At 48.3% G+C, this 12779-nt stretch overlaps 1 protein-coding gene across 9 annotated transcripts in view; it reads right to left on the bottom strand.

Moving 5' to 3' along the window:
* ELF4 (E74 like ETS transcription factor 4) overlaps nt 1-12253 on the bottom strand; it is a 46832-nt gene extending 34579 nt beyond the window's left edge. For 5 of the 9 annotated variants that reach the window (XM_039489816.1, XM_039489815.1, XM_039489811.1 and 2 more), the window contains exon 1: nt 12147-12253. Coding sequence is in view for 1 of the 9 variants with exons in the window: in XM_039489814.1 (XP_039345748.1) it covers nt 12147-12164 (18 nt within the window). In the remaining 8 variants the exon portion in view is untranslated. Of the gene's footprint in view, nt 1-8575; nt 8633-12146 lie in introns of those variants that run through there. The other 4 variants (XM_039489814.1, XM_039489812.1, XM_039489813.1 and 1 more) reach the window with 4 other exon arrangements.
* Nucleotides 12254-12779: the final 526 nt, after the last annotated feature.

Below are 12779 nucleotides of genomic sequence, written 5' to 3' on the forward strand. Positions count from 1 at the left end.
AGGCCAACCTTGGTAAACCTCCTTGACTTAGGCCCTATTTACATTTTGACATGAATCATGTATTTTTAGTGCTCCTTGGTCAGTTTTGACCACTTTGTTTCTTTTTCCTATCTGTTTCCCACATCACACCTAATCTTTTACCTTTCCTGGTCTTCCCTACCTCGCCCTTATCCCCTCTCCCTCATGTCCCTGGGATGGAGAGAGGGAACCCAGATATACCATGCCTAGACATGGAGCTAACCATGGCACTTGAGAAAGAAATATTTGACCTAAACACTCCTTATGGCTAATATTATAAATTGTGTTTCCTGGACCATCGAAGGGGTGAATCACCTGATAAAAAGAAAAAGCATTATCACCCACCTAAAGACACTGAAAGCAGATATTATCACCCTCCAATAAATCCACTTTAATGACTGGAAGGCAGAGAAATTTAGGAGTGGGAGGATGGAGGTAGCAGTGTTTAACAATTTCTCCTCTGCAGCCAAGGTGTGGCAATATCGTTTCACAAAAGACTCACTGTACATATTCTATATGTAAATAAAGATGAAGAAGGTAGATTTTTGCTGATAAGAGCCAAGATCTCTGACTCTGGGTATACCCTGATTAATATAGAAGGACCCAATAAAGAGGATCCAAATATTTTAAAACAAGTTTTTGCCAAATTAGTTAATATCCCACTAGAATCACTCATCATAGCAGGAGATTGTAATAAGATGTTGGACCATTTTTAGACACGTAAGGCAGACTCTAGCATACACAATCCCATACTAGAAACATACAAGATATATTATGCAAGAATTAGGGTTTAAAAATGTATAGCTGTTGCAGAACCCTGCAACAAAGGCTTTTACTGGTTTTCCTTCCTACATTCCACATATTCATTAATAGATTTCTTCCTGATTTCTATGAATCTGGTGGACTCAGTACTTAATAATGAAATCAACTCTATCATGGTTTCTGATCATGCACCAATTATACTAATTTTTTCCACTCCCAAGACAAATTGGACTTGTAAAAGATGGAGACTGAACTCCTTTCTTTTGAAAGATAAACATTTGTGTGTGATGGAACACCCCTGTATTCACATCCTCCACACTATTGTAATAATCTTTGTACAAAGTATGCCTTGTAAGGTATCATTTGAAAACTGATAATTTGCTGGATGTATTGTCCTGGTAAAACATATGTGGCAACATTGTATGTGAAGTTATAAGATTTCCCTGCATGATGTTATTAACACATGTTCCAAACCCCACAGCCCTGCCCAAACACACGTCGGCAAACAGGTCTGCCCTAAAGAAAGGAAGGTGTGTTTGCCTTAATTTGCATTTATGCAGTAAGCAGAGTCTTCAAGCAGGAAGGGAAGACAAAGGAAGCTCAAACAGGTGAAGAAGAAACAGCAGGGAACATCCTTCCACATACATTCTTTGTCTCCTGGATCTCATCTGGAAATGTTTTTCAAGAGGGGGACTGAAACTATAAAAAGGAGGGACAAACACCCCAAGGCACCCCTCTTTCTCTCCCCACCTACTGCCATTCCCTGCACCTGAAGGGACAAAAGAAGCAGCTGTTGGATTCTGGGGGAAGGGTCCTGACCTACAGAGTTTGGTCAGTAAGACTGTTGAAAGCATGTGGTGAGAAACTTTTGCTTTGAATTTCATGTAATTTGTTAAGTTAGGCATGAGTAAGTGTTTTATTTTTATTTTTCTTGTAACCATTTAAGACCATAAGAACAGCCATACTGGGTCAGACCAAAAGTCCATCTAGCTCAGTATCCTGTCTTCCGACAGTGGCCAATCCCAGGTGCCCCAGAGGGAATGAACAGCACAGATAATCATCAAGTGATCCATTCCCTGTTGCTCATTCCCAGCTTCTGGCAAACAGAGCCTAGAGACACCATCCCTTCCCATCCTGGCTAATAGCCATTGATGGACCTATCCTCCATGAATTTATCTAGTTCTCTTTTGAACCCTGTTATAGTCTTGGCTTTCACAAAATCCTCTGGCAAAGAGTTCCACAGGTTGGCTGTGCATTGTGTGAAGAAATACTTCCTTTTGTTTGTTTTAAACCTGCTGCCTATTAATTTCATTTGGTGACCGTAGTTCTTGTGTTATGAGAAGGAGTAAATAACACTTCCTTATTTACTTTCTCCAGGCCAGTCATGATTTTGTAGACCTCAATCATATCCCCTCTTAGTCATCTCTTTTCCAAGCTGAACAGTCCCAGTTTTATTAATCTCGCCTCATACAGAAGCTGTTCCATACCCCTAATAATTTTTGTTGCCTTTTTCTGAACCTTTTCCAATTCCAGTATATTTTTTATGAGATGGGGCGACCACAGCTGCACGCAGTCTTCAAGATGTGGGCGTACCATGGATTTATAGGCGTATCATGGATTTATTTCTGGCTTTTATGTCTCATTACTTGTACTCACTTGAAATCTCTCTCTTTGTAGTTAATAAATTTGTTTTACTGTTTTGTCTAATCCAGTGTGTTGAAGCTGAAGTGTTGGGGAACTCCATTTGGGGTAACAAGTTGTGTGCATATTATTCCCTTAAAGGAATAATTGACTTAACGTGTTTGTACTGTCCAGGAGAGGGCTAGGCAGTACAGGACATACATTTATGAGGGGAAGATCTGGGACTGGGGATGTGTTGGGGTCACCCTGCAGTATAACCCAGGCTGATAAGAGCCAAGGTTTGGCTGTCTGGCTGCCGCACACACAGAGACATGACTGGGAGTGACTTACATGCTGGAGACTGTTTGTGAGCGGTCCAGGTTGGAGGCTTCAGCAGCAAGGCATTGTAAATGGCACTCCAGGTTAGAGGGTAGGAGTGACACAGCTATTCCTTAGTCTGGATTGTCACACCCACTAACAGCTTTTCTTAGGGGCAGGACCGCTGCCTACTCAGCTGACAGGAAGAGGGCTAGCCAGGCTAACCAAACAACTCCAGCCCTGGATTTAGAATGTGCAAACTTCTCCACCCAATGAAATCTTAAACAATTCACCTTCGGCAGCAAGGAAATAGATCAACTTCAGCACAAGCTGAATTTGCTCTTGTTAGACTCACACAAACATACTGGGAGTCTGGGGAGAGAGCAAGGAGCTTTCTCATATACAGATTACAAGTGAGAGGTCAAAGGTCACAAATAGTATGACTCAAAATCAGCACCAAGGCAGGTTACTACCAATCAAAAAAAGATCAGTGATCAGTTTTTGAAATTCTACCAGGCTCTTTATTGTAATGATTCATCACCTGACCCAGAAGAACTGAATACCTGTGTTAAAACTGTTATACTCCCACAAACCTCAGAAGAGGAGTAGACCAGACTAGCATCTTCCTTGCAATCAGAGAAAATAATTAAGGCCATGGAGGAAATGAGTCTGAGCAAGACCCTCAGCCCTCGTGTCCTACCAACAGAATTCTATCAAAGTCTCAAAGAAATGCTGGCTCCTAAGCTATTATATATGGACAAAGATGCATAAAAATAAAGCTATGGTGCTGTCTTCTGTGAGGGGAGCCCTAATTAGCACTACTTAAAGAGAGTAACGATGTGGAAAAGTGTAATAGCTACAGATCCATTTCTCTAATCAGTACCTATACAAAAATGCTTTCACAAATACCTGTATTGGCTAAGAGACTTGAAAAAGTAATGAATGATGTGGTTCACCCCAATCAAGTGGAATTTATTTTAAAAAGGCCTGGTTTAGGTAACAAACGTCAGTTGATTAACATTATGGCATTCCACCGGCATTCTAGAAATTCCCACCCAGTCATTTCACTCCATGCAGAGAAAGCCTTTGACAGGGTGAAGTGGCAATACCTGTTGCTTACCATGGATAAATTTGGGTTGGGGAAATTCTTTATTTCCTGGATAAAGCTGTTATATTCCAATCCCAACTCTTGTACCCAAACAAATAGCATCTCTCCCTCCCCCGATCTGTTTCAGGGAACCAGATATGGATGGAATCACTTGCAGTACTCATTAGGGAATGTCAAGGGATCAAATAAGGGTCTCAGGAGACAAAAATCCTTCTATATGCAGATGACATCTGGATCAATCTATTCCAAATATCCTAAAAACAATAGATAACTGGAAAATTCTCTGGCTACCAGATCACTTGGGATAAATTGAAAGTAATGAAGATCTCATTGGATTTAGTTGGAAGTGGCTCGCCTATAGGGACATTTAGGTGGCAACAGACAAACATCAGCTATCTTGGCATCTGTTCCCTAAGGAAATTAAAACATAGTCCAGGTTAATCTAGCCCCGCTAATCATGCAGTTAGCAAATGATTTCAGCAGGTGGCAGGTACTGCATCTCCCCTTTTGGGGACAAACCAACATCATTACAATGAATGCCTTGCCCAGGATCCTTGTGATTCTGACCTGCCTCCATAGCCATATTCCTCCCTTTTATTTTACCAAAATCAACACCAGGTCCAGGCCCTTCTTTATGGGGTGCTGGCAACAAGCCCAGAATTTCCTTACACAGATTTCAGCTCCCTGTTAATACAGGTGGGTTCAGATTTCCCAACTTTACACTTCACCATCAGGCAATAATTCTTATCCAAGCAGCGCAGCACTTCATTCCCTCGTGCTGTGGAGCCCCCGACTGGCTCCAGCTGGAAGCTGAATTGGTCACTCCTTAACCCCTTTCCAGTGCACTGCACTAGGATTATGACCGATTCCCTAAAGAGCAACTATTACCAACCAGTTTACAGCAGCCAGAAACACGTGGTGTAGGATGTCTGCTGAAGTTAAAGATCACTCCCTTCTACACAGCAAGGTCTCTATTGGGGAGTAACTCAAAACTCTGTCTAGCAGGCAACCCCATCATTCAACCAGATTGGATTAGGAAAGGGATTTTGACCATCAGCCAATTTATAGAAAATGATACCTCCCTCCCTCCCTTTGACAATATGAATGGAAAAGTTCAATCTAGAGACTAAGATGGAATGGCAATATATCCATGCAATCTCCCATTTGTTTGACCCCCATCCCTATGCTACCCCTGAGCCACCTGAATGGCTTTAATTTCTCCAAATATCGTCCATATTGCCAAGTCCTATGGTAACACTATGTATGCACTTGGCCAGCAAACACAGATTCCCTAAAAAAGAAATGGGGCGAGCAACGAGGCTAATTGTTCTTTCCTAATCAATGGAAACAAATTTTAGCCAATGCTCTGACCTATTCCTTGGATCTCTGTTTAAGATTAATCCAGCACAAAATCATATGGAGACTGCATTGCACCCATCTCTGACTGTTCAATACCGGCACCACTAAGCCAGGCAAATGTTGGTGCTGGTTCAGCAGGTGCTAACGTAACCCATATGTTCTGGGAATGCTCCTGCATCTGTATGCTTTGGGCAGAAATTAATTGCAGTTGTTTTTTTCGTATCAGATAAAATTTCCTTATAAGCTAAACTTGTTATTTTAATCTAATGGATGATAATGGGAAGTTGAATAAATTTGAAAAACTTTGGCTAAAAATTGCTAAAGGACTAGTACACCTCTACCCCGATATAATGCGACCCGATATAACATGAATTCGGATATAACGCAGTAAAGCAGCGCTCCAGGGGGGCAGGGCTGTGCACTCCGGCAGAGCAAAGCAAGTTCGATATAATGCAGTTTCTCCTATAACACGGTAAGATTTTTTGGCTCCCAAGGACAGCGTTATATCAGGGTAGAGGTGTACTACAAAAATAGAAATAAAAAAAAACAACCAACAGTTGAGGACTGGATCATAGACCTAAGATGGGCCGCCATAGAAAGCATCATATACCGTAACAGAAATACCCAAGAAAAATTCTCAGAGACATGGGATGCTTCCCTGGAAGTATCTGAATGACCCTATTGAATGCACGCCACCCCCTTCGCTTCACTCTCCTCTCTGTCCACTTCCTTTTCCCCTCAGTTCTATCTCCCTCTGAATGTTGCTTCTATTTTTTAATCTTAATTTAATATTTTTTCTTTAATTAGCTGGATTTTTATAAACAAATTTTATGCATGTGCAATACAAATTGATTTATATTTTAACCTTTCATATTACAGATATAATTGTTTCAAATATAGCTAAGGTTAGTTAGCAAATGGTTAATATATTATGAGATGTTTATGTATAGTTTACCTTTGATTTTTATATATATATATATTTTTAAAAAACTGAATAAAAAGTTAATAGAAAATGTTTTTCGTCTCACACTCAATTTTGCTTCCAGCATTAGAAAACTGGCTCTTTTCAAAGATCCAATATATGTATATATTGCGTTAACACAGTTCTTTGCATTTGATTTCTTAGGTTTCAGAAGGAAGAATCAAGTCTCCAGTCCCAGGACTGAGCCCTAGGGAAACATGCAGACATCAACAGTGTCCACACTAGCCTTTACCAACATGTTACCTGCCTCAACTTAACTGGCAATCACTTAACCAGAGGTAGAAAAGGCCAGCATAGACAAACCTTGGGAACTTAGGGGCTCTGCTCTGTTCTGTTCAGTACAGACACTCCATCTCTCTGAGTGCCAGTCAAGAGTGCATTGCATCACATGACTGGCATCTGCCATGTGTGGTTCTCTTCAAGGAGAAGTTGGGGGCAGAGGTTAATATATTCTGTGTTCTCTGTGCCGTGTCGCCAATCTCAAGTGATCAAACATCAAGAATCAGGCTCCAAAAACTCATGAGCCTGTCTTTGAAATAATAAATGTTGCATATTTCTCTTTGCCTTCTGGTATGTGAGCTTCAGGCTGCTCTTGGGTCACAGTTTCCAGCTTTTCTCTGCAATCACCAGGACTAGAAACTGACTTTCTAATGCAAGCTGAGATTCTTAGTTTCACCTGAACCCAGGAGCTGGGACTTTATAAAAAAAAACATTGTGTGTTCCTGCCTGTGCTATGTGTTTATATTACCCAATGCCAGAGCCCCGCAGAGCAGCTCACTTTGGCAGAAAAGGTGCTGAGGTGAGGGTTGTGAGGATTCTTAAGGTTGCCACAAAAGCATCCCTGTTTTTGATCTGGAAAATGTGGTAACCTTAGCCAAGATGTGAATGACAGCACAAAGGTAGAGGAGAACCGGCTCTAAGGGACAGGGGAGAGGAGAGCAGCCAGTGTGTGCTATCAGAAGAACCTTGCTCTGAGCATAGTTCTAGCTAGGCTATTTTAAAAAAGAGCAGGCAGCCACGTGTTTTTCCCCACTGATGAGGCTGGTTTCGGGTTTGCATTTTGTGGTAGAAGAGGAGCATGGTCGGTTTCATTTCTCTTTATGGTCACTTGGAGCCAGACTTTCACAAGAGCTCAGCTTGGCTGCCCATGGGTGCTGAGCTCTTCTGCCTTGGGACTTTCTGGCCTAGCACAATGCTGCGGCATCTGGCCTGCGAGCCCCACAAAGGGAGATATTTTCCCCTAAACACAGAGCTGTGTGTACTGCTGTCACTGAAAATCAGCAGCCCAGCTATTTCTATTGCTCTCAGGCTCCACCTTGGGGGCTTCGCCTGCCTGGCTGCACCCCCAGAGGCGGCAAGTTTCACAGCAGCTGGAGGGAGGGATGCCCGCGGTGGCAGGTGTGAGAGTGTCTGGACACTGGTGCATGGCCATATGGGGCAGGGGCATGTCAAGGTGTTAGTAAACGCACTGTATGCAGGCAGTCTGGGCATGTGCTCTGTGACTCTCTCACACACTCAGAGAACATCCAGGGGCAGAGGGCCCAGCCACCACTGATTAACAGAATTCCAATTAGGGTTCCAGAAGAATGACAAGGGGTGCACAATAGACTATTCAGTGAGCCTGCTACCCTGCTACCCTAAAGCCCCTGCCTGCTTTGGCACCATAATGAGACCTTTGAGGTAGCAGGTCTCGCCCTCCCACTCAAGAGAGCCCAGGCATAAGGGACTCCTCAGCGAGCGCGTGACTGGCAGCTGGTCTCTACACTGCCCCCTTCTACTCTGAGGGACCGCGGGCCAGACTGAGCACAAGGTAGAGCCGCTCGGAGGCTGAGCAAGCCCCGACTGCCCAAGAACAGAGGCAGCCCAAAAGTGGCTTGGGCAGCCAAGGAGCCTGCAGAAGGACCGGCTCAGGGGCTGCATGTGGCACATGGGGATTCCCAGCTCACTCTAGGGATGTGCAGACGGCATTGCCTTCCATTGTTCCTGACCCGTTCCTGCTCCAGCCGCCCAGTGCATTGGAGCAGAGTGGAGAGCGCCTCCTGGTGGCATTTAACATTAGCACAGTGTGGAGCTCCTTGCCCTCCCTCTTTTCCCCCTCCCTGCTACTCTGCACAAACCTGATTGGCTGTGAGGGCAGTGCCAGCCAACCTCGCAGCATTAACTCTGACCTCTGTGTGTGTGTGTGTGGGGGGGGGGGGGTGCTGAGGAGCAGACCGGGTGGGATGGGGAAAGGTTGAAAGAGGAGACACAGGAACAGGAAAGGAAAGAGGCTGGTGCCCTGCGCAAGGGCAGGAAGGAAGCGGCTGGCAAACGGGGACCTTCATAAACTCTCATCCTGGAGCTGAGAGAATGTAACCGACCCACCATCCTGAACTCAGCCCACCCAGCAGCACCTGGCTTGGACTGACCTGGGAGGGGAGGCGTTTGCATTGGTGCAGGGCAGAGAGTCCATGCGTGTCTAGCTGGGGGCAAGGGAGTCTGTGTAACCTTTCTAGAGATCCTGGTCTGGCTCTGCTCCTGGATTGGCCTGGGTTAGATAAAAGGATGGTGCTATTGTTAAGGGTGGTGCTTGCTCCCAGGGCTACCTCTGACTCCCTAGGAGGGAGGGCTGGGGTTTGGGCAGAGGTGCATGGCTAAGAGCTGGGACCCCATGGAAAGGCTGCTAGGCCTGGGAACCCCATTCTGAGGGATACTGTGTTCCCACAACAGAGTGGCTTGTGAGACGGCCTAGAAGGGGAGATGCTCTCAGAGTAACAGACTCTTAGATCTCTAGGGAGCTGCAGGCCAACCTAACAGCAGAGACTGGCTCCTCTTGCGGCCAAGTTATGGTGACAGTGAGTGTGTGTGGACAGGAGCAGCCACCTCACACACAACACAGGGGAAATCCTGAGTGGGCTGGACCTGCTGGCGTTCCAGCTGCTTTGTGCTGCCGGAGTGCCCCTGGGAACTGGGCCCCTGCCATAAGAGCAGAGTGCCTAGATTGGCAGCGGATGTGGATGGTTGGGCTCATGGACAGCTTAGGCCATACCATCTGCAAAGGTCCATGCGCAGAGGGGAGCGACTGCATATTGTGGTCTGCGCTGAGGGCAACAGCAAACCTCGGAGCCGGGCTGTGAGAAAGCCGCTGCCCCATGCAGTCAAGTGAGCAAACTCAGCCAAGACACTGGTGCTGGTGGCCACGTTTGGCGGGGGATTTGGAGTAGCTGTGCACTCGGTATGGCACTGTGGACGCAGCACGCTGCTACACCTGCAGGGGCTGCTCTGAGACCCAGGGCAATGAGCTCTCAGCTACTTTGCGGAGCACAAGTGAGGGCTCCTCCCACTCCTCCCCTTAGCAGCCACTGCACCAGGGCTCGGAGCAGTGTTGAGCTGGGAGTTTGCTGCTGCAAGACCATTGCCTCACGTCACAGCTGTGGGATTTCAGACAGACAGTGCTAATGAAGGAGGAATTGATCACGCACTCAGCGCCGCCAGCACTGCCTCACATGGGCTGGACTTGACCACACAGGAAAAGGAACGATTCCAATCGGGCAGCAGCTCCGCTGCCTCCAAACAGTAGAGCCAAGCCAATGTCTCCATCCTAGAGCCAGGAGTTCGGAGCCCAGCTCCGGGACAGATGGGGAGGATTGAGCAGGGACTAGCCCTGTGTTTTGCCCTCCATAGCCAGCGTTGGGGAGTGGAGGAAGCAGGATTGTGGTGACCGTACAACTGTGATGGGGACACTCCAGGCATTTGCTGTGTGTTAGCAGCGGACAGCGCCCAAGGCCGAGGAGTGTGAAGAGCACGCCGTGCCTGGCTAGGAGGGTGTTCCCATTGTGCTCTGTGGGGAATGTGGAGTCGTTACAGACAGCGCCTCTCCCTGGGGAGAGGGTCACAGAGTGAGAGTGAAGAAGCGGGCTGGGGAGCAGCCAGCCCTGTTTAGAGATGAGCGCAGCAGGCTGGTGCTGGGAATCAGCTCCCGCAGCAGGACAGCATTGGGATATTTCAGTCCAAAGCAGGCTTTGAAGAGCTACAAAACGATCTCACAGAACTGGGTGACTGGGCAACCAAATGGCAGGTGACATTCAATGTTGATAAATGCAAAGCAATGCACATTGGAAAACACAATCTCAATGATACATCTAAAATTATGGGGTCTAAATTAGCTGTTACCACTCAAGAAAGATCTTGGAGTCATTGTGGACAGTTCTCTGAAAACATCCACTCAATGTGCAGCAGCAGTCAAAAAAGCTAACAGAATGTTGGGAATCATTAGGAAAGAGATAGATAATAATAATATCATAATGCCACTATATAATGCCATGGGAGTGGGGGGGCTGCACAAGGCAGAGTGGGGGTGGGGGAATGGGGGGGCTGAACGGGGCAGAGTGTTAATCGTGGTGGGGGGATGGGGAGCTGCACAGGACACAGTGTTAATGGGGGTGGAGGGGAGCCATCTATGCTAGGGCTCCTATCGGTGCTGGCAGCAGTAGGCTGCTGTCAGGAACCCCTCCCTGCTCTCTGCTCAAACCACAGCAAGGCGTGAGTGATGCTAGCTGCTGTAGGGGGCTGGCTGCAAGATGTTGACACTGCCTGGAAGCCATTACTAGGAGGTACTTGCCTTTGTTATGTTTGGGCCTTTCCAGGGGCTGGCTGGAGGGAGTCCTTCTTGCTATCAGATGGAGAAGGTTCGTGTGCAGGAGAACTGCTGTTGCTGCTCCCATCCAGGGATTTCTGGCTAAGATGACTCTGGAGCCAGAGCCACTCTGCCCTTGAGTGATGGCTCCTACTCTCCCAGCTGCTCATGAGCTCCAGGCTGGGCTCAAAGCTAGGCCCGGTGCAGCTAGGGTGACCAGATGTCCCGATTTTATAGGGCAGTCCCGATTTTTGGGTCTTTTTCTTATATAGGCTCCTATTACCCCCCACCGCCTGTCCTGATTTTTCACATTTGCTGTCTGGTTGCTCTAGGTGCAGCCCCAAACTCAGCTCTGAAAGCAATTGCGTCCAGTGCCTGGGACCGGAACAGCTGGTGCTGGGCTGGGCTGCTGTGCAGTTGGTCAGTGAAGGCTCCGGCCATGTTTGCTGGGAGGGTGCTCAGCAGCCCCTCAAACAAACAAGGGGCCCTAGCAATGCCAAGAACAGCTGCAACAAGCCACTCCCTTAGCCAACAATGGCAGGGCCCTGCCCAGGCAGCCACAGCCCAAGCCCTGCTGGGCCCAAACAACTGAGTGCATATAGCCCCCACTGGGCTCTGAGGGGCAGCAACACAGCGCTCGGTTCCCATACAACGGCACGAGGAGGAGAGGCTGAAGCAGGCCTCGGCCAGACTTGTTCATCCTCTACCCGGCTCCAGAGCCAGCTCACTGCATGGGGAAGGGCCATGTACAAGTACAAAGTGAACGGCCCTCCTGCCTGGGGCGCTGATTACAGTGACTGACTCAATGTATTGTCAAACATTAACCCACAGGAGGGGCAGGCTGGGTGCTCCAGCCAAGGAGTGTGCAGGCCAGCTAGTGAGGCTGCAGCATGTGTGGTGGGGAGCACAGGTGAGCATAGGGGTGGGGGAGCAAGGCTGGCAGGTGCCTGGGGGGGGGTGGGGGAGAAGGGAGCATACCCATACCCCTGGGTGTAGGGAGTGAGACTAGGACAGTGAACCCAGGTGTGTGGCTGTCCTGCAGGGAGGTGGCCTGCTCCAAGGTGTTTCATCAGGGCTGGAGATGGGTGAGGACCCACATGCTAATGTTCCAAGTGCCAGAGGCTGCAGGGCGGGTTGTGTCACTTCCTGGTTAATAGCAGGCTCTGCCCCAGGCAGGGCACATGAGCAAAGGATCCCAGCCACATTTGCTATACTTGGCCAAGTGCCCCCAAGAAAGTCCTGCTGGCCACCCACGCTCCCAGCCGGTCCCCACCTCAGCGCCTGCCCCCATGGCACCTTTCACACCCAGCAAGGTCTCAGTGGAGCAAATCCCGCCCGCCTAGCGCTGTCTCCCAGCCATGTACCTGAGGGCACGCAGCCATGCTCCTGTGCGCGGTCCCTGGAGCCCCAGAAGCTGTGCAGGAAGCGAGGGCTTCCCTGAGCAATCTTGCCCGAGCAGGATGGGGAAGTGGTGACATTCAAAAAGGAGAAGTACAACTTGGGCTTGTGCAAGTGAGTCAGCGAGCCGGGCGTGTCCCTGGGGCCCGCCTCTGGCTCCCCTCGCCAATGGCAAGCGCTGCAGACATGCAAATACCAGGTGAGCCGGATGACTGTAATCCACAGCGAGGAAAGGAGAGTGCAACGGGGAAGCAGCCCTAGTCACCCAGTTGCAGCTGTCATCATGCCTAAGAGCTAGTGTCCTTAAGCTACAAACTGAGTGAGGGGGACCGAGTGTGCCGAACAGAGGGGTGGGGGACTCAGCATGCACAGTGAGAGGGCAGAATGTGCACAATGCACCAGGCCCCCTCACCACACAGAATCTCTGCACACAGCAGCACAAAACCCAGGCCTAAAGCAGAGCTCCAGCCACTGTACGGTCAGCACATCAAACAAGTCAGAGCTGGGGGCCAGAACTCTGAGCTATGCCCTGCACACGCTACAGGGACCCTGTCCTCTTGAAGCAGGAATGTGCCCAGGTGTGCCCCTAGGGTGCAATT

Source organism: Mauremys reevesii, linkage group 9, assembly GCF_016161935.1.
Source record: "Mauremys reevesii isolate NIE-2019 linkage group 9, ASM1616193v1, whole genome shotgun sequence".
Taxonomy (NCBI): Eukaryota; Metazoa; Chordata; order Testudines; family Geoemydidae; genus Mauremys; species Mauremys reevesii.